Genomic DNA, 21,888 nt, shown 5'->3' with positions numbered 1-21,888 from the left:
GTACTCGGCTGATTGTGAATTGTGGAAAAAGTATAAAATCCATTCAATGGTAAATGGAAATTTCACTATATAGTCAGAAATGAGAACTGATCTTGTTGGAGCAGTATTGTGGGTAATATTGTATACCAGATTACACTGCAGATACTGTAATTCAGCCACTTTATTTCTTGCAGAGCCCTCAGCACCTCCTCAGAACTTAACTTTTATCAATGCAAGCGATAACTCTGCCTGGTTACAGTGGAGGCCTAGTCCAAGGCCTAATGGGATAGTGTATGTGTACAGCTTTAGAATTGTGGAAAACAGCACTCAGTCCATTCATTTTCAGGTAAATATTATATTGTGTTAAAGCTGGTGTAGATGTACATTCATAGAGCTTTATGTATATTTATTTTCTAACAGACATTGTTTAATTATTTACACCAGTCCAGGTCCCAGTCTACTTGCTCTAACACACAAACACACTAACAGTAACCTGCCAGTATATTTATGGCCTGTGAGAGGAAACTGATGCAAACACAGAGAAAACTTGCAAACTACAGACAGATAGTGGCCTGGTCAGTGAGAACCATGTGCCTGGTAATGTGAGGCAGCAATGCAAACCACTGCGCTATTCTCTTATTGTGTAAGCAGCAAAAGTGATCACAGAAGAGAAGATCTACCTTATATCTATTATAAGTGTATATATACATATAGTATACTGTATATATACACAGTATGTGGGTAATAAAGTCTGTGTTAAACTGTATAGTTTAAATATATCAGTGTGTTTGTTGCTCTCTGTACTAATATTGACAACTTTGTTGACTTTTAGTTATATAGATAATTAAATCACTTCTAAGGGCGAATTCAATTAGGCACGATAATATATCTGGCCTTTTTTGCAATTTGTTTCTTTACCTGACTTATTTTTTGGCCAATTCAATTAGTGCCCTCTTTTATGCCCGAAAAAAATTATCTATTTTCAGGCAAAAACCCATATCATCCATAATAAGTTAATGAACCTATGTGTTTTCGCTGTTGTGATAGTGAAAATGGGCAATTTTTCGCTGATTTTTTTCCGGAGCCTGCTGAGGTCCTGGGGAAAAAAAACAGATAATTGCTGCGGCGGGGCTGACTTTGGGGCTAATTGGATTGCCACTGGGGAACAATTAGTCGCTGTAAATTATTGCAGCTAATTGATTTCCCACCTAACTATGAATGGAAATTAATTATTTATGCAGTAGATTACCTCAGCCTGTACTTTAATATGATGATCTGTGTAATGCACACTGCAATTTGTGTAACGCTGTGAAAATATATTTATTTTCTACTATAGTTACGGTAACTATTACTCATAAGGAAGGTACTCACGGAGAGATCCATGCTTAAAATCTAAGCAATCTGACTAGATTGCTTAGATTTTAAGCACAGATCACTCGTGTGTACCCCCCTCAGCGATAGCGATGCACAGCCCCGCACATCGATATCGCCGGTGCTAGATTGGCCTGCATGCAAGCCAATCTAGCACGTCGCTCATTTCACCCGCTGGGTGAAATGAGCGCCCCCCCCCCCCCCCGTCCTCCCCCGCATCGCTCAGCACACATCGTGCTGTGCTGAGTGGCGGGAGAGATGTGTGCTAAGCGGTTCGCTCAGCACACATCTCTCCCGTCTATATGGGCCTTTAGAAATAATAACATTCATCCTTTTGAGGTTTTCTTCAGGTGCAAAACATATGATGCTCTGTGTGAATATGGAAATTCAGATTGTTTCTTTTTGTCTACCAGAATATATCGGGTGGTCAGACTGAAGGGAAGCTCTCACCATTGGAACCTTTTAAAACCTACTTAGCCAGCGTATCTGCATATACAAAAGTAGGGAACGGTAACCAGTTCAGCAACACTGTTCAATTTACAACAAAAGAATCTCGTAAGTAAAATCAACAATTTTTGTCATAAGAATAATAAGCATTATTTTCTGCATGGATCCTTAAGGTACAAATAATACATCATTGCAATTATGAAAGACATTTTATCAATTCAAATGACATTAAAGAAAAAACTGAGCAACACTTTCATCTGAAAACTCTCACATCGTAGTCTGTGAACAAAGTATGGGGTCGATTCAGACCTGATCACTAGGCTGCATTTTCTCACAGCCTGCGATCAGATCTGAACTGCGCATGTGTATGCACCGCAATGCGCTGGCCCGATGGTCCACAGCAATGGGGATCTTCGGTCAGCGACGGGATGGTGCGAAAAATCTGAACGCACCGGTGATTGCAGGGCAGGGACACCCCCCAAGGAACTCTCGGGTAAATCGAAGGGCGGCGGCATCTGCTTTTACATCAACGACAGATGGTGCACCAGTTTCACGATCCTAGGCAAATCTTGCAGCCCCCACCTGGAGATGCTATGCATCAACTGCAACCCCTTCTATTCCTCCCGGGAATTTGCCTCAATTGTCCTCGTAGGAGTGTACATCCCCCTGCAAGCCTGCGCAAACGAAGCCCTGCATCATCTGGCTGCCAGCATATCAGACATAGAGTAAAAACACCCAGACTCTCTGCTACTCATGCTAGGTGACTTCAACAGGACCAACCTAAGCAAGGAACTACCAAAGTTCAAACAACAGGTGACGTGCCCCACCAGGGAAGGGCGCACCTTGAATCATTGCTACACCACCCTCAAGTCTGCCTTCTGGTCAATCCCCGGCGCGGCTCTTGGCCTATGCGACCACTGCCTTGTCCATCTTCTCCCCAAATACACGCAGAATCTGAAAGCGGCCAAGCCAGTTGTCAAAACAGTCAAGAAATGGACCAGTGAGGCTAAGCTGAAACTACAGGCCTGCTTCGACTGCACGGACTGGGAGGTCTTCGCAGCCGCAGCATCCTACCTGAATGACCTGACTGACACCACAACATCCTATATCAGATTCTGCAAGGACATGTCTGTACCTACCAAGACTTACCGCATCTGCAATAACAACAAGCCATGGTTCAACGCCCAGCTGAGGAAACTTCGCGGGCCAAAGAGAAGGCCTACAGCTGTGAAGACAGAGCACTATACAACCGCGCTAGAAACTCCCTAATGAAAAAGCAGTTCTCGGACAAGCTGGCAAAAGATCTCTCAACCAAGGTCCATGTATTCGTATGGAAAGGTATGCAGGCCATCACCAACTACAAGACACCCCCAAATGCCTCCGCCATGAACCAGAGGCTAACAAACGAGCTGAACCTCTTCTACTGCAGGTTCGACAAAGAAGCTCCCTGTGAACCACACCAACTCCTCCCCACTGCCCTCACCTCTGATTGCCACCCTCAAGCACTGCAGATTGCCCATGAGGAGGTGGAGGAGATGTTCAAGAGGATCAATCCAAGGAAGGCACCCGATCCTGACGGAGTATCCCCATCTACCCTGAGGGCATGCGCTGGCCAGCTAGCCCCATATTCACCAAAATATTTAATAAATCGCTAGAAATATGCAAAGTTCTCTCATGCTTCAAAATCTCCACAATCGTTCCGATCCCCAAGAAACCTACTATCACAAGTCTGAACGACAACAGACCGATTGCACTGACGTCTGTGGTCATGAAAGTGTTTAAGCGCCTGGTTCTGATCCATCTTAAAGCTGTGACCAGCCCCCATCTAGACCCCCTTCAGTTTGCCTACCGAGCAAATCTGTGCGTTGAGGATGCTGTCAACCTGGGCCTGCACCACATCCTGCAGCACCTGGACATGCCCAGAACCTACGCAAGGATCCTGTTTGTAGACTTCAGCTCGGCCTTCAATACAATCTCCCCCAACATTCTCCACCACAAACTACTCCACCAAGGGGTCCCGGAAGCATCCTGTTCCTGGATCGTGGACTTTCAGACCGTCAGAATACAGGTTGTCAAAGCGGGGGGATTCACCTCCCAAGCTCGGTCCATCAGTACCGGGGCACCCCAGGGCTGTGTCCTCTTACCCCTGCTCTTCTCTCTGTACACTAATGACTGTTCCTCTGAGTCTCAGTCGGTTAAAATCATTAAATTCGCCGACAAATCCACTGTTATCGGCCTCATAAGAGGAGGGGACGAATCGGACTATAGACGGGAAGTGGATCGGTTGGCCTGGTGATGGAGCTGTAACAACCTAGAGCTCAACCCACTTAAAACTGTCGAGATGGTAGTAGACTTTAGGAAGAACCCAGCGGAAGCACCCCCACTAATCATAGCCGATAGTGTGGTGTCGCTAGTGGACTCCTTCAAGTTCCTGGGGACCATGATCTCGAGAGACCACAAGTGGGGATCAAATGCAGATTCCACCATCGGAAAGATGCAGCAGAAGCTGTTCTTCATAAGGCAACTTAAGAAGTTTAACATCCCACAGAATCTCCTTCTCCTCTTCTACTCCGCAATTGTAGAATCTATTCTGTGCTCCTCAATTATCGTCTGGTATAGCTCCGCCAATGAGAGAGACAAATGCAGGTTCCAAAGAGTGGTAAGATCTGCTGAGAAGATCATCGGAGTTTACCTCCCACCTGTCCACGACCTGTACCGGTCCAGAGCCAAAAAAAGGGCGACCAGGATAGTCAATGATCCGCCTCACCCGGGCTATGGCGAACTCAACCTGCTGCTATCAGGAAAAAGATACAGGGCCATTCCCACCAGAACCAACAGAAGCCTCAAAAGCTTCTTTACTCAAGCAGTCCATCTGCTGAACTCCTGACTAACCACTGGGTTGACTGTCCAGTCGCTCTACTCCGATCTTCTGATCGTAATGAACACTGTGTACTATTACTTAAGATGTATACTGAATATATTCCCCCTCCCCATCCCCCCCTCTTGTCTACATGTCCCCCCTAGGGCTGCACCCCCGGCTGCTGCATTGTAAGCCGAAAACAAATTCCTAGTATACGCAAGTATACCTGGTCAATAAAGCTGATTCTGATTGACAGGAAGAGGGCGTTTGTGGGTGGCAACTGACCATTTTCAGGGAGTGTCTGGAAAAACGCAGGCGTGCCCAAGCGTTGGAAGGGAGATTGTCTGACGTCAAATCCGGTCCCAGACAGGCTGAGGTGATCGCAGTGGCTGAGTAAGTCCTGGGCTGCGCAGTGACTGCACAAAATCAGTTTGTGCAGCTCTGCTATACATGCGTTCGCACACTTGCACAGCTAAAATACACTTCCACTGTAGGCGGCGACTATCTGATCGCAGGACAGCAAAAATCGCTGCCTAGCGATCAGGTCTGAATTACCCCTTTTGCTGTCCTGCCTTCAGATAGTCACCGCCTCCAGGGGGAGTGTCAATTCGCTGTGCAAGTGTGCAATCACATGTGTATGCCAAGCTGCAAAAATCCAGTGTGTGAAGTCTGTGCGCAGCCCAGGACTTACTCCTACAGTGCAATGAGAACAGGCTGATTGGGGCAGGAGCTGATGTCACATACCCTCCCTGAAAACACTTGTTCACACCTGCGTTTTTCCGGACACTCCCAATAAATGCTCAGTTACCACCCACACACAGCCTCCTCCTGTAAATCACCTTGAGAACGCCCGTGCGATCAGATTTTTTGCCCCATCCCATCACTGACCGGCGATGCCCTTTGTTGTCCGACGCACGTGCGCATTGCAGTGCAAACGCATGCGCAGTTAATGCCTAATCACCCCCTATGTCACGTTTTGACATTATGATGCCTCAAAAGCAAGTCCAAAACAAAAAAGGAGTTCCTTGTGTGTAACACACCATGTGTTCCACAAGCCATCCGATGGTGGGAGAGAGATCTGATGCTATGTCCTGGGATGCAGGTCAGATCACTACTGAAGTAGGAGGCGTCTGCATGTAATAGATGCCTCCTGCTACTTGACCATACAGCGCTATCACTGCTGCTTCCAAGGAAGCCACTTTAACCACATCTAAATGACCACTACTGTTAGTATGGTGCGTGCTATTGAGTTTTATTTTTCATTATAGATGTAAAGTTGGATCAGAGCCGGCCATAGGCATAGGCAATTGCCTAGGGCATTTGATATGCCTAGGGGCATCAGCAGCTTCTGCTGATTAAAATTATATGCGGCATGCCTATATTCTGTGTGTAGCATTTCATATGCTGATACAGCCACAGTCTCACACAGTATATAGGCATGCTGCATATCATTTTAATCAGTAGAAGCTGCTTGTGCATCCTAGCCACATAGCAATGCAAATAAGATGCATTTTAATTAAAAAAGGTGCCCGTCATTAGCATTGAGGTAAGATTTATGAGGACACATATGTATCCGAGCAGAGGCAGAGGTCACAGTGTTAGTGGCAGTGTGAGTGCTGTGTGCATGTGAGTGGGTTGGTTGTGCAGTAGTGTTCGGAATATGTGTAAGGAGCATTATGTGTGTCATGTAAAAATGCATTAATAATGTGCAACATATGTGTAAAGGGGCACTGTGTGTGTCATTATGTGTATAAGGGCATTAATAATGTGCGCCATATGTGTAACAGGGTACTAATGTATGTGTGTCATTATGTGTATAGGGGCACTAATAGTGTGCAGCAAATGTGTAGGGGGCACTATGTCTGTCATTATGTGTATAAGGGCATTAATAATGTGCAGCATATGTGTAAGGGACATTATGTGTAAGAGGGCATTAATAAAGGTTGTCATAATGTGTAAGGCACATTATGTTTATAAGGACATTAATAATGTGTCTCATGTGTAAGGGGCATTACTGTGTGGAATTATGTGTATAAATGCATTACTAATGTGTGGCATTATGTGTATAAGGTGCTCTACTATGTGGCATTGCATATAGAAAGGGCACTACTGTGTCGTCTATTGTGAATAAAGAGCAATAGGGTGTGGTGTAATGTGAATAAGGAGCAATTCAGTGTGATGTAATGTGAATAAGAGGCTCTACTGTGAGGAGTAACGTTTATAAGGTAAAGTGATACTACTGTGGGATGTAATATGAATTATGGACACTATCGCATGATAAAATGTGAATAAAGTTGCAGTACTGTGTGGTGTAATTGGAATTGGGGTTACTATTGTGTGGCCATGACCCTTGCCAGTAAAAACACACCCCTTTCTGGGCTGTGCGCCAAATGTGCGAACTGTTCCTATTTAAAATATAGGGGGTACAAACACCAAAATAAGGACTGCTATGGGTGAGTTGTGATGGTGCTGGGAAAGAGGTGCAAGGTCAGAGGCGGAATCAGCGGTGGTGCTAGGGGGCACCAGCCAAAATCTTGCCTAGGGCATAATATTGGTTAGGGCCAGCTCTGGGTTGGATCATCTACCACATGGTCCTGGCACTTACACTATATATTCCACCAAGTGCTAATGTGAAGCTATACTGTGTACATCTTGTTATGATGTCACTTTATCACTTCAACCTCTTCAGGGACAATTTTTTTAGTTTAGAGATATATAATTTTAAGATTTTTTTTTAGATTTTTTTATTAAAAAGATAATAACTATCAAGTTTAAAAATAGCTTTACTTATATTGACCAATTTAGTTATAATATATATTCAAATTTCAAAAAGTTTTTCAATTATAAATAACCATTAAGTACTGTACACAATACACATATGTGGGGGAAAAAACTAATTTTGTTTCCCCCAGCACCCTGAATGATAGCAGTAACCAGATTTAAATCCTATACAATATCTTAGAATTCAGAGATCTTGGTTACATATAGCTGCTCAAATTTTTGTATAAGCCCCCAAGCCGCATCAAGGCCTCTCTGTATATGTTTGGGGTCCCTAGCGCTATATCTAGGTGCAGGGCATGGCACCCCAAAAATCAGCATAAGCCAGACAGCCCGGGCAGCATACCAGTGAAAAAAATATAATGTTACTAGATTAGTGTTAAGAAGCTGAAGCTATAGAGAAAGTGATACAAAAATGAGATGTCATTAAAATAAGAAATAGTGTTAAAGAAATTAGTATGTGATAAGTGTTAATAGAGTGTAAGGGTATGCCACACTAAAGCCATCCAGCTCAGCCAATCCAGGGGCACCACACCACACGCCTCCACAACCCCAATCTGGGTCTATGATTAACCAGCAAGGAGCCACATGATAATGGCTCCCTGCTACAATATATCTAAGCTAAGAGCTACCTACCTTGGAGCAACCCCATAATGCTCCATATGGCATATCAGGACCTGCATCTCCTCCTAATGCAAGGTCCTTTCTGCCTCTCACAACAGACATATATAGTGGCAGATGCTCAATTAGCTTAGTAATATCATTCAGGTGCTCGAAAGGTGAAAGGGAGGGGTTTCTCTAAGCAGGAAAAAAACACATTTTGTTTCCCCCAGCACCCTGAATAATAGCAGTAACCAGATTTAAATCCCATACAATATCTTAGGTTTCAGAGATCTTGGTTATCTGCCACTATATAAACACATACATACGTGCCAGTATCCCTGAAGAGGCTAATATCAATTTACAAATGTCCCCTGGTTAATTTACATTCAAATTATTTGCATTAACAGTTGCTTTATAACATCACTGTGCTTTACGATCAGATACAGTATATATTACCTTTATTCCATTATATGATACAGTCTTTGGGGGGAATTTAAATGTTATCGCCCCCGATCTCCCGTCCCCGATCTCCCGTCCCATGCCCATTAGTGCCGGGTTTAGCTGCGTAAAGCGCCTACACCCGACTAAGCTATTGGGTGTGATTGGGAAAAGTGCTGTTTGGGCACTTATCACACATTTTCTCTCATTTCAGCTCGCCACCCCTGGTGGGTGCGAGCTGATATGTAGACGCCGGCAGCCGATCACGTCAGAATGGTGCTACATTTAAATGTCTTCCGTTTGGGCGACATCTAGTGGCTGCTGGCCAAAAATGAATTAACAGTATTGAACTTTATTTTTATAAGTCCAGTGATGATGACTATTTATATAGTGTCTTGTGAACTTTGTATAACTTAAAATGCAGAGAAGTTCCCATTTCTCTCTACACCAAGAAGAGACCTAAAGGGTCCTCTAAGTCTGGCTTCCTAACTCTTGATGGGTGTGGACAGTGACTAGGTCGACCACTATTGGTCAACAGTGACTAGGTCAACACATGAAATAGGTCAATTAGGTCGACATGAACAAGGTTGACATGGAAAAAGGTCGACATGAGTTTGAAAAAAAAATGGTGTCATTTTCTTTGTAAAGTGATCGGGAACCCCAATTAGTGCATGGCTTGCAAGCTTCGGGCAAGCTGCCTCACTGCGCTCGGCACAGGTTACTATTCCCAATCATAGTCCACATGGATCGTAAAGTAGGAAAAAGTTAAAAAAAGAGAAAAAAAATGTGAAAAACTTATGTTGACCCTTTTCCATGTCGACCTTGTCCATGCCAACCTAGTGACTATGTCGATCTATAGACCATGTTGACCTAATGCATGCCGACCAATAGTGGACAACCTAATGAGTGTCGACCTAAGTGCAGTCAACCTTAAGGTTCCTGAGCACAGACAGTCAGATTCAGCCAGTTGTTGGTGGATATCCAGAAAGTTGGCTGGGAAATGAATGAATCGGTTTCTGGTCTGGCCACTGTACATATAACATTCAGTCTAGTGTTCGTAAGTGTGGATGTTGTTCACTTTTGCAACCAAGATTGAGCGCAACAGTGTTGAAAATTCACAGCTGGTGCTGGCCATTATTACAGACAGATTACATATTCTCTTATTTATCACCCTGTCACCTGGTTTCTCAGCGTAAACCAATATAGCAGTTCAGTCACAAACATGAGTGCACAACTTTTGGGTTATAAAGTCACCATGATAAATAGCTTTGCAGTGTGCACTGTACATATGGACATGTCTGCTTTTGTAATATTGTCATTAAAGTGTTACTGCATGAAGATAAATCTGTTATGTTAATCTTTGTTAAGGTCCAGACTCTGTCCAGAATATTCAATGCATGGCAACGAGTTGGCAGTCCATACTAGTCCTGTGGGATCCACCATCTCGGCCAAATGGAATAACAACTCATTACTTAGTAACACTTCAAAGTATTTCTACCTTGGTCTCCTCTGCTGATTATGCCTACACCTTCAGAGATCTGCTCTCTAATACCACTTACTACTTCTCAGTCAGAGCTGTAAATGGTGCTGGCGAAGGAAAAGAGCGAGTATGTAATGCTACTACCAAGTCTGAAGAAGGTATGTTTAGCCAACAGTTTTATAGCATTAGTTTTTGTTTAACCTTAATGTTTATCAGGATGGGAACCCTTAGAGATGTTTCTCATGACATGCATGTAAAATGTATACATCAAAACTGTATCCACTGTCCATATCATAATAATCCATAAACTACAACATTAATGAAGGCTGTATAACACAACCAATATGTGTGCATACTGTTTTTTTCTGTATTGATGTATTGTAGTTATTGTGCTTTAAGATGCTGGATATCATTTTCTCAAACAGTTGCAAGGGGGGACCTTGGACAGCACAACCTAATTACAAATATAATGAGGGGTGCTATCATACTGATACCTGTAGTTCCACAGAGAATGATAAAATATAATGCCGATGCACACTCCAAACTACCAAACACTGCTAATCAGAATAATTATAATAAACTCGGCAATCAGACATAGGGGTAATTCAGACCTGATTGCTCACTAGCGTTTTTTGCAGTGCTGATATCAGGTCAGAACTGAGCTTGCGTATGCACAACAATGCGCAGGCGCGTTGCACTGGCACAAAGCGGATCGTTGCGGTGCGATGGGTTTTACGAAGAATCCATTTACAAAGCCGATCGCAAGGAGATTGACAGGTAGAAGGCGAATGTAGGTGGCAACTGACCGTTTTCTGGGAGTGGTTGGAAAAACGCAGGCGTGACCAAGCGTTTGCAGGGCGGGTGTCTGATGTCAATTCCGGCCTCGGACAGGCTGAAGTGATCGCAGCGGCTGAGTAAGTCCTGGGCTCAGAAACTGCACAAAGTTTATTTGTACTGCTCGTCTACACATGCGTTCGCACACTTTCACAGCTAAAATACTCTACCCTGTAGGCGGCGTCTATCTAATCGCAGCGCTGCAAAAAACAGCTAGCGAGCGATCAGGTCTGAATTAGACCCATAGAGCAAATAATACTGGCCCATCAACCAGCATCCATCCAGGTGACCTCGTCTCTGGTGGGTCACTAACACTAAGTTTGAGTCCGGGCAACGGAACCCCACCAAGCCGGCAAAGGCCAGCCACCCCAGGGCAGCACACTAGTGAGAGGATAAGGTGGTAATAAGAGAGAAATAAAAACTATGTGCTAAAAAGTGTTACAGAGTTGCAAAAAGTTGCAGATAGTAATGACATGATAGGAAAATACACAGTGGCTTTTTTCCTGGTGATCTTTTACTCAGTTGCAGCACTGACGTGTGTGAAATGTGGGCCCCACTGGACCCAGGATGTCGTAATAAGCATTAAGTAAAATATCCACTTCTATACAACTCTGCAGTGCTCTGCTTGTTCTCTATTACAGAGACCCTCCGGAGTATATTTACAGCTGCATGGGCACACAGGAGGTTAATTGCTTAAAGGAGAGTGCTGGACCTATTTGGTTTTCTATCTATCTATCTATCTATCTATCTATCTATCTATCTATCTATCTATCTATCTATCCTAGTTTCATGGCACTACAAGTCCTAGTCCATCCAGTTGACTTGTAGTCCCACCATATCTGGATAGGCACAGTCAGCATTCTAGTTTTTCTTTTGACCTCCAGACTGCTTACCTCTTCTTATAGAGCTCTAGAACCAGAGCACTGTGTCCCAGACTGCTTAGGGCCCACAAGGCGAGGCCCCCGGACTGGGCTTTTAGTGTTGCCTGCATCATTATACCACAGCCGCCACTTCCTGTCACATAGAAACATAGAATTTCACAGCAAATAGGAACCACTGGGCCCATATACTCTGCCCTTTAAATGTCATCCCATATGCCATCCCCCATATGCCATCTCAATGTGCCTATGCCAATATGCCACCACCATATGCTTCCTCCTCCATATGTCATCCCCCCATAAGCCTTCTTCACCATGTCATCCACCCCCATATGTCTTCTCCTCCATATACCACTCCATATGCCTTCTCCTTCATACACTATGTCATCCCCTCACATGCCTTTGCCTCCATATGTCATCCCCCCATATGCCTTCACCTCCATATGTCACCTCCCATATGCCTTCTCCTCCATGTCGTCACCCATATGCCTTCTCCTCTATATGACGCCCGACCCCATATGCCTTCTTCTCCATATGTCATCCCCCATATGCCTTCTATATCATATGTCATCCCCTCCTATATGCCTTCTCCTCCATGTGTCATGTCTCCATATGCCTCCTCCTCTGTATGTCATCACTCCATATGCCTGCTCCTACATATGTCATCCCTCCATATGCCTTCTCCCCCATGTCATTCCCCCATATGACTTCTCCTCCATATGTCATCCCCCATATGCCTTCTCCACATGTCACCCCCTCCATATGCCTTCTCCATATGTCACCCCTCCATATGCCTTCTCCATATGCCCCCCATTTTGTATAATCCATTGGTTTTAAGACACCCGCCCGCTAAATGCCACCCCCACCCCATACCTCCTATCACCCTCAGTAACCCGGTACTGGTACTGCCCACCCAAGCACAGACACAGCCTCTTCACCTCCTCATTACAGTGCTGAGGCCACATCCACCGACCAGTCATCCCCGCTGCTGCCAAGTCGCGCATCACCCGCTCCATGTAGTACTCACACAAGGCGGGGTGTCTGTGGCTGGTGCCTCACCCCTGGTTGGCTGGGATACCGGCAGAGAGTGCCCCCTTCGCTGCTGGTAATGTGACTGGGAGGCCGGGACAAGCAGCTCCTCACACACACTCCACCCTACATCACAGCACCGCATAGGGGACAGAACACTGGGAAGGGAAGCACACTCCCCATCCTAAATGCCTCCTGGGGATTATAATGAGTCAGGCTGACTCATTATAATGCCGCTGGCTTTGGGTCCCTTAATTGCGACAGAACTCAGTGCAATGCACCAGTTGCACCACCCAGGGCTGTTTCTAGCCAATTTGGCTCCCAGTGCAAAATGTAAAAATGCGCCCCCCCCCATGACATAAAAAATCCCCCCTCCCCCCACACACGCACCTAGATAAAAAAAAAAACTTGCGCGCGCACCCGGCAAGGGAGCGTGGCCTCATCTAAATGGGTGTGGCCTCGTCTGAAAAGACTACCTCACAATCCAGTTTTTGACCCTGCTCCAACAGATCACGACCACCACAGGAAAAAAAAAATCTACCATATTAAGCCCCACACAGTAATGCCCCCTGCACCATATTATGCCACACACCGCAATGCCCTTGATACATTAAATCCCCACACTATGGCAGGCAAGAGTCCCCATTTCACACATAACGGCAGGTGTCCCCATTTTACACATTGAGAGAGAGAGAGAGAGAGAGAGAAAGAATACTTACAGAGGCGACTACCGCTCTTCGGCTCGCCTCACCAGTCGCTCCTCGCGCCGGCCTTTCCCTCTTCCTAACCTGAATCCCCCTCTGTACTCCGCTCGGGGGGGGGGGGGAGTTTCGCGGAGTGATGGGGTTGCGTCGTGACGTAACGATGCAACCGCGTCATTCCGTGAAACTCCGCCCCCTGAGCGGGTTACTAGGGGAGAAATAGGAGGGGGAAGCAGGGAGCCACAGTTAGTGCCGCGGCGGGCGCCCAGTGCGGTTGCACTGCTCGCCTGCCCCAAGAAACGGCCCTGGCACCACCATTAGTTCCTCCTCTAGGAACAGGTCCATGTGAAAATAAAGAGATCTTCCCCAAAAATACACAATCTTCAATCCTTGATTTTAATTATAATAATTTGTCTCACAAGATGACACCATAGCATTCATGCTCAGAAATAATGCATAATCGCGATATTCCTGTGGTGAGCATGGAATACCCCTATCTGCCCATGTCTGGCTTTGCATCTACTATAACATTTGCACTTCCCACAGTTGCTGCCATAATATAGCACTTTATAGTATAGGTATACAAATCACAGGAGAATAGGTGCGCAATGCCACAAAGCAGGGAAGAAAGGCTTTTGCTCTTGATCAGTGATATCCAAATGATAACCCAATGTTTCCATTACACAAGAAAATAAATGTAGGAGTAATCTAAATTTCTATTTTGCTAAATCCTCAGAATTTTTGCTGATATACACAGTGGCGGGTCTAGGGGCGGGCAAACAGGGCTATTGCCCAGGGTGCTGTGTCTTGGGGTCGTGGCTGCCGTCCACTATCGCCTGCCGTCACAGCAAGCACTCAACAGCCCAGCGTTGCTGACATGTGCTCAGCAAGTCGGGAGAAACGGGAAGGAAAAACCGGATGCAACTGAAGTGAGTACCCCATCCGGGAGATCGCAAGCACTTGCACAGCAGCCTCCTCTCACAGCAGAAAGACGGGAAACGGGAAAGAAGCTCTTTTGTCTCTCCCATGCACAACCAAACAGCACCTACCGTACACCCAGGCTTGCATGTATAGATCTTAGGCCTGGTAAGAGCAAGGTAAAAATTACCTAGCTCATCCTGGGCCTCCCCCATGGCAAACGTCCTCCCATGTAGTGTGCAGAGCAACTTCATGGCTCCGCAATTAGTATTTTATTTATATATTTTTATTATTTTTATTATGCCTATGGCCACGCCCCCAGATAAGACCATGCCCCCATGGGGGTGGGTGGTAGGGGGGGGGTGGAACTTTTGTCCTGTGCTCCGCAAAGTCTACAACCGGCCCTGGATATACACTACATATATATAACTGGTATACATAGTTTTCTGTTCAGTGTAGATCGGCAAATCTCATTTGTGTTGGAAATAGTTTTATAGCTGTTGTCAGCTTCTTATTAATGGTCCTGTGGCATTAGTCATGGTTACAAAGCCAGCACTGACTCATTGACAGTACATTTATTTTTGACATAAGGTGAAATCAAATTAGCTTCACTGTCTCACTACACAATGTCTGGCCTTAACATTCCACACTAATATTACTTGTATTTTTTTTTACATAATGCTACGAGCCATGGTGCTAAAATACAAATTGAAATTAGTGCAGACGACATATGCTGTGTAAGAGAAAACAAAATGGTGATGTTTATTTTGCAGTAATTTTACAGCCTTTGATTCATGCAGTAGGAATGTATAATGTACATTACATTCTAAATGTAGTATGCTTCCTTCCACATGTAGAAAATCTCCCAACCCCAGGGAAAGAACAGATATGTGAACCTCGGGTATCAAACATTTATACATGACTGGACAAAGAATACATAAAAACAAGCATCTTTTTATTTTGCATGTCTTTCAACTGCGTATGCACACACAAGTTCTTATTCATCAGTTCCCATGCCAACAGAGATACATTGTGTGCTTATGACCCTTTGCGTTAAGGGGACTGATTTGGACAGGTACCAAAGTACAGTAAGTGTGTCTCATGCAGACCATAAACTGACACATATGCCCCTGTTTGGGGGCAGATCACTTGTGGGTGTTTAAATCCTAGTAACTGCTACAAAACATTGAGTAGAGTAAGCAAATATTTTACTGTTTGCTCTTGGAATAAAGTAGGTGTATATATTACTGTTCCCTCCTGGAGTAAAGCATGTGAAAAGATTAATCTTTGCTCATGGAGTAAAGCAGGTGTATATACCTGTATAGCTGTTCTCTTGGAGTTAAGCAGGTGTGTACATTACTGTCCACTGCTGGAGTAATGCATGTGTAAATATTGCTCTTCGCTTCTGGAGTAAAGCATGCGTGTATATTACTGTTCACTCTGGGTGTAAAGCAGGTGTGTATATTACTGTTTGCTCCTGGAGTAATGCAGGTGTAAATATTACTGTTCGCTACTGGAATAAAGCAGGTGTATATATTACTGTTTGCTCTTGGAGTAAAGCAGGTGTATATATTGCTGTTTGCTCCTGGAGTAAAGCATGTGTAAATATTACTTTTTGCTCCAGGAGTAAAGCAGGTGTCTATATTACTGTTCCCTCTTGGAGTAAAGCAGGCTCATATTCTGCACTTAAGCTGGACACGTCTTGCTTATACAGCCAGCTCTGCAAGGTAGGCAAAATATACCATTACTAGGGAAGCATTTTGCGCTTGTGTTTTAAATGCAGATCCCATCCAACCCTACATGAGCCACTAAGTTTTATTTAAATTTATACCTATTTTAAATCCGTAAAATAGCTGAAGATTATTATTCTCATCATACCGAAACAGTCCAGAAGTTTTGCTCATAATAATAAAAAAGCGAATCCGAGCCGCAGTGTTTGTGCTGCATAAAAATACCTTAAATTCTAACACTTTATGCAATCAAATAGCAATAATTAATAATCAAATAGTAGATGTGTACATTATGCATATGCACAACTCAGAATAGTGAGTAGGTGTGGCTACATGCCCATGACGACACACACTAACACACCCATAGAAAGGTTCTGTTGTGAGCTTTTGCATAGGTGCCATCCAGTTATTTCCCCAAAACACCCATTTTGCATCTACAGAGAAACAGCTGCCCTGTATTGTGCCTACTTTCACCAAGATGCATTTGCAAAGTTATGTGCTGCTCGGAATCAGGCTCATCGTCAGTTTAAATGTATGATCAGAAAGCGAGTAGACTACTTGGTAAAGCATACCTCCCAACTGTCCCGATTTTCGCAGGACAGTCCCGTTTTTTTGGGACTGTCCCGCTGTCCCACCTGCGGGCCGCAGTGTCCCGGTGTGGGTATGGGGGGGCAGTTGGGAGGCTCCTGGCACTGCTCAGAGCAGCGTTGAATAGACATCGCCTCCGACTTCAGCCTCAGACATATCGTTGTAGTGTATGGGGCCCTTTAGATATAGCATGTGTTTGCACAGAGCCAGATTAAGAGGGGGCGACAGGGGCAGTTGTCAGGGGTCCCTAAAGTGTCTGCAATGAGAGGAACTCTGGAGTACCGTCAGTGTGCGCCTTCCTTGGCGGGTCTGCTGCAGTGTATAAAGCATTTGCCGGGGAGACGCACTCCAGGTGGTGTGAGAGTAACGATTTCCCTTGAAGCTCCCCATGTGATAAATCGCATCGAAAGTGCTTTTTAGTCTATTTGATGCGCATACAATCATGCGGTTTATCGCATGCCCCTTGTTACCAGAAATATGGTGATCGAATGCGATCGCATGCTGCCCAAAGCACACCAGATGTATCTGTGAGATCTGTTGAAAATTAAGTGGAGGGGAGTGTCCAGGAAGTGAGCAAAATACCTCACAGATCACACATTGCAGTACCATCAACCAAATGTGTTAAAACCAGCATACGATCGCCTGTGCGATCCGATAAATATTAAGTGCAGCACATAATATCTTGAGATGCAAGATTTAACCAGCATGCCCGCGCATCGCATCGGGAGACACATTCGATGTGCATACAATTGTGCGAGTTTATTTAAACTCGCCTGACCTGAACCCCATAGAGAATCTATGGGGCATTGCCAAGAGAAAAATGAGAGACGTGAGACCGAACAATGCAGAAGAGCTGAAGACCACTATTGAAGCATCCTGGTCATCCCTAACACCTCAGCAGTGCCACAGGCTGATAGAATCCATGCCACACCACATTAAAGCAGTAATTCATGCAAAAGGGACCCAAACCAAGTACTGAGTACATATGCATGATTACACTTTTCAGAGGGCCGACATTTCTGTATTTAAAATCCTTTTTTTATTGATTTTATGTAATATTCTAATTTTTTGAAATTTTGGATTTGGGGTTTTCTTAAGCTGTGAATCACAATAATCAAAATTATAACAAATAAAGGCTTGAAATATCTCACTTTGCATCTAATGAGTCTATATAATATATTAGGTTCACCTTTTAAGCTGAATTACTGAAATAAATGAACTTTTACACAATATTCTAATTTTTCTGAGTTTCACCTGTACAGTATGTGTACGACTAAGCACTGCAGTTAATAGAATTGGTCCTTATAATTTCCAGGAATTATTCTTTGAGGGTTCATGTGCAAATTTTGTCTACATTGCAGCAGGTGATGCTGAAGTTGGTAAATGACAAGAGATGAAATGTAGAGAGAGGGGAATTTCATAATCCTGACATTACAGAAAATGTTTCTGATGTGAGTAGAGTATAGAGATGAGCGGGTTCGGTTCCTCTGAATCCGAACCCGCCCGAACTTCAGGTTTTTTACACGGGTCCGAGCAGGCTCGGATCTTCCCGCCTTGCTCGGCTAACCCGAGCGCGCCCGAACGTCATCATCACGCTGTCGGATTCTCGCGAGGCTCGGATTCTATCGCGAGACTCGGATTCTATATAAGGAGCCGCGCGTCGCCGCCATTTTCACACGTGCATTGAGAGTTATAGGGAGAGGACGTGGCTGGCGTCCTCTCCGTTTAGAGAAGAGAGAGACACAGTATTTTGGGGAGCATTATTAGGAGGAGTACTACTATACTGTATACTACTATACTACTTGCTGAAGTGATATTTATACTAGATTAGATAATAGATAGTGTGACTGTAAGTGTATTATCTGACTTGTGGGGGAGACACTGACAGTGGGGAGCAGTTAGAGTCTGAGAGCAGGACTCAGGAGTACATATAACGTACAGTGCACACTTTTGCTGCCAGAGTCAGTGCCACACTGCCATTGTTGTGACCACACTGACCACCAGTATAATAATATATTTTGTGATTGTCTGCTTAGGCCTCGGAGTACTAGTTGCAAGTTGCAACGTGACCTGAAGTGACCACCAGTTTAATAATCAATCACCACCAGTTTAATATATATATATATATATAATTGTATATAATATATATATATATATAATATTGTATACCACCTACCCGTGGTTTTTTTTTTTCATTCTTCTTTATACATACTACTATAGTAGCTTACTGTAGCAGTCTGCGGTGCTGTGCTGACCTGACAGTGTCCAGCAGGTCCGTCATCAGTCATTACATAATAAATATATATAGTACCTGTCCGGCTGCAGTACTAGTGATATTATATTGATTTCATCTCATTATCAATAATTTATCATCCAGTCTAGACTCTATATTAGCAGCAGACACAGTACGTTAGTCCACGGCTGTAGCTACCTCTGTGTCGGCACTCGGCAGTCCATCCATAATTGTATACCACCTACCCATGGTTTTTTTTTCTTATTTCTTCTTTGTACATACTACTATAGAGTATAGTAGCTTATTGTAGCAGTCTGCGGTGCTGCTGAGCTGACAGTGTCCAGCAGGTCCGTCATCAGTCATCATTACCTAATAAATATATTATCTACCTGTCCGGCTGCAGTACTAGTGATATTATATATACATACATATATATATTGATTTCATCTCATTATCAATCATCCAGTCTATATTAGCAGCAGACACAGTACGTTAGTCCACGGCTGTAGCTACCTCTGTGTCGGCACTCGGCAGTCCATCCATAATTGTATACCACCTACCCGTGTTTTTTTTTTTTTTTCTTCTTTGTACATACTACTATAGAGTATAGTAGCTTACTGTAGCAGTCTGCGGTGCTGCTGAGCTGACAGTGTCCAGCAGGTCCGTCATCAGTCATCATTACCTAATAAATATATTATCTACCTGTCCGGCTGCAGTACTAGTGATATTATATATACATACATATATATATTGATTTCATCTCATTATCAATCATCCAGTCTATATTAGCAGCAGACACAGTACGTTAGTCCACGGCTGTAGCTACCTCTGTGTCGGCACTCGGCAGTCCATCCATAATTGTATACCACCTACCCGTGGTTTTTTTTTTTTTCTTTCTTCTTTGTACATACTACTATAGTATAGTAGCTTACTGTAGCAGTCTGCGGTGCTGCTGAGCTGACAGTGTCCAGCAGGTCCGTCATCAGTCATCATTACCTAATAAATATATTATCTACCTGTCCGGCTGCAGTACTAGTGATATTATATATACATACATATATATATTGATTTCATCTCATTATCAATCATCCAGTCTATATTAGCAGCAGACACAGTACGTTAGTCCACGGCTGTAGCTACCTCTGTGTCGGCACTCGGCAGTCCATCCATAATTGTATACCACCTACCCGTGGTTTTTTTTTTTTCTTTCTTCTTTGTACATACTACTATAGAGTATAGTAGCTTACTGTAGCAGTCTGCGGTGCTGCTGAGCTGACAGTGTCCAGCAGGTCCGTCATCAGTCATCATTACCTAATAAATATATTATCTACCTGTCCGGCTGCAGTACTAGTGATATTATATATACATACATATATATATTGATTTCATCTCATTATCAATCATCCAGTCTATATTAGCAGCAGACACAGTACGTTAGTCCACGGCTGTAGCTACCTCTGTGTCGGCACTCGGCAGTCCATCCATAATTGTATACCACCTACCCGTGGTTTTTTTCTTTTCTTTCTTCTTTGTACATACTACTATAGTATAGTAGCTTACTGTAGCAGTCTGCGGTGCTGCTGAGCTGACAGTGTCCAGAAGGTCCGTCATCAGTCATCATTACCTAATAAATATATTATCTACCTGTCCGGCTGCAGTACTAGTGATATTATATATACATACATATATATATATTGATTTCATCTCATTATCATCCAGTCTATATTAGCAGCAGACACAGTACGGTAGTCCACGGCTGTAGCTACCTCTGTGTCGGCACTCGGCAGTCCATCCATAAGTATACTAGTATCCATCCATCTCCATTGTTTACCTGAGGTGCCTTTTAGTTGTGCCTATTAAAATATGGAGAACAAAAATGTTGAGGTTCCAAAATTAGGGAAAGATCAAGATCCACTTCCACCTCGTGCTGAAGCTGCTGCCACTAGTCATGGCCGAGACGATGAAATGCCAGCAACGTCGTCTGCCAAGGCCGATGCCCAATGTCATAGTACAGAGCATGTCAAATCCAAAACACCAAATATCAGTAAAAAAAGGACTCCAAAACCTAAAATAAAATTGTCGGAGGAGAAGCGTAAACTTGCCAATATGCCATTTACCACACGGAGTGGCAAGGAACGGCTGAGGCCCTGGCCTATGTTCATGGCTAGTGGTTCAGCTTCACATGAGGATGGAAGCACTCAGCCTCTCGCTAGAAAACTGAAAAGACTCAAGCTGGCAAAAGCACCGCAAAGAACTGTGCGTTCTTCGAAATCCCAAATCCACAAGGAGAGTCCAATTGTGTCGGTTGCGATGCCTGACCTTCCCAACACTGGACGTGAAGAGCATGCGCCTTCCACCATTTGCACACCCCCTGCAAGTGCTGGAAGGAGCACCCGCAGTCCAGTTCCTGATAGTCAGATTGAAGATGTCAGTGTTGAAGTACACCAGGATGAGGAGGATATGGGTGTTGCTGGCGCTGGGGAGGAAATTGACCAGGAGGATTCTGATGGTGAGGTGGTTTGTTTAAGTCAGGCACCCGGGGAGACACCTGTTGTCCGTGGGAGGAATATGGCCGTTGACATGCCTGGTGAAAATACCAAAAAAATCAGCTCTTCAGTGTGGAGGTATTTCAACAGAAAAGCGGACAACATTTGTCAAGCCGTGTGTTGCCTTTGTCAAGCTGTAATAAGTAGGGGTAAGGACGTTAACCACCTCGGAACATCCTCCCTTATACGTCACCTGCAGCGCATTCATAATAAGTCAGTGACAAGTTCAAAAACTTTGGGTGACAGCGGAAGCAGTCCACTGACCAGTAAATCCCTTCCTCTTGTAACCAAGCTCACGCAAACCACCCCACCAACTCCCTCAGTGTCAATTTCCTCCTTCCCCAGGAATGCCAATAGTCCTGCAGGCCATGTCACTGGCAATTCTGACGATTCCTCTCCTGCCTGGGATTCCTCCGATGCATCCTTGCGTGTAACGCCTACTGCTGCTGGCGCTGCTGTTGTTGCTGCTGGGAGT

The 21,888-nt window shown here is 44.3% G+C and overlaps 1 protein-coding gene across 1 annotated transcript in view; it reads left to right on the top strand.

Annotated features, from left to right (window-relative positions):
* The window catches only part of PTPRQ (protein tyrosine phosphatase receptor type Q), a 517,581-nt gene that overhangs the window by 297,423 nt on the left and 198,270 nt on the right, over positions 1-21,888 (top strand). Inside the window, exons 27-29 of the mRNA XM_063927718.1 lie at positions 174-325; positions 1,764-1,905; positions 9,845-10,114. Coding sequence (XP_063783788.1) covers positions 174-325; positions 1,764-1,905; positions 9,845-10,114 — 564 coding nt within the window. The remainder of the gene's footprint in view (positions 1-173; positions 326-1,763; positions 1,906-9,844; positions 10,115-21,888) is intronic.

This window comes from Pseudophryne corroboree, chromosome 6 (assembly GCF_028390025.1).
Source record: "Pseudophryne corroboree isolate aPseCor3 chromosome 6, aPseCor3.hap2, whole genome shotgun sequence".
In the NCBI taxonomy this organism is placed as follows: Eukaryota; Metazoa; Chordata; class Amphibia; order Anura; family Myobatrachidae; genus Pseudophryne; species Pseudophryne corroboree.
This window is presented reverse-complemented; position numbering and strand designations above follow the sequence as displayed.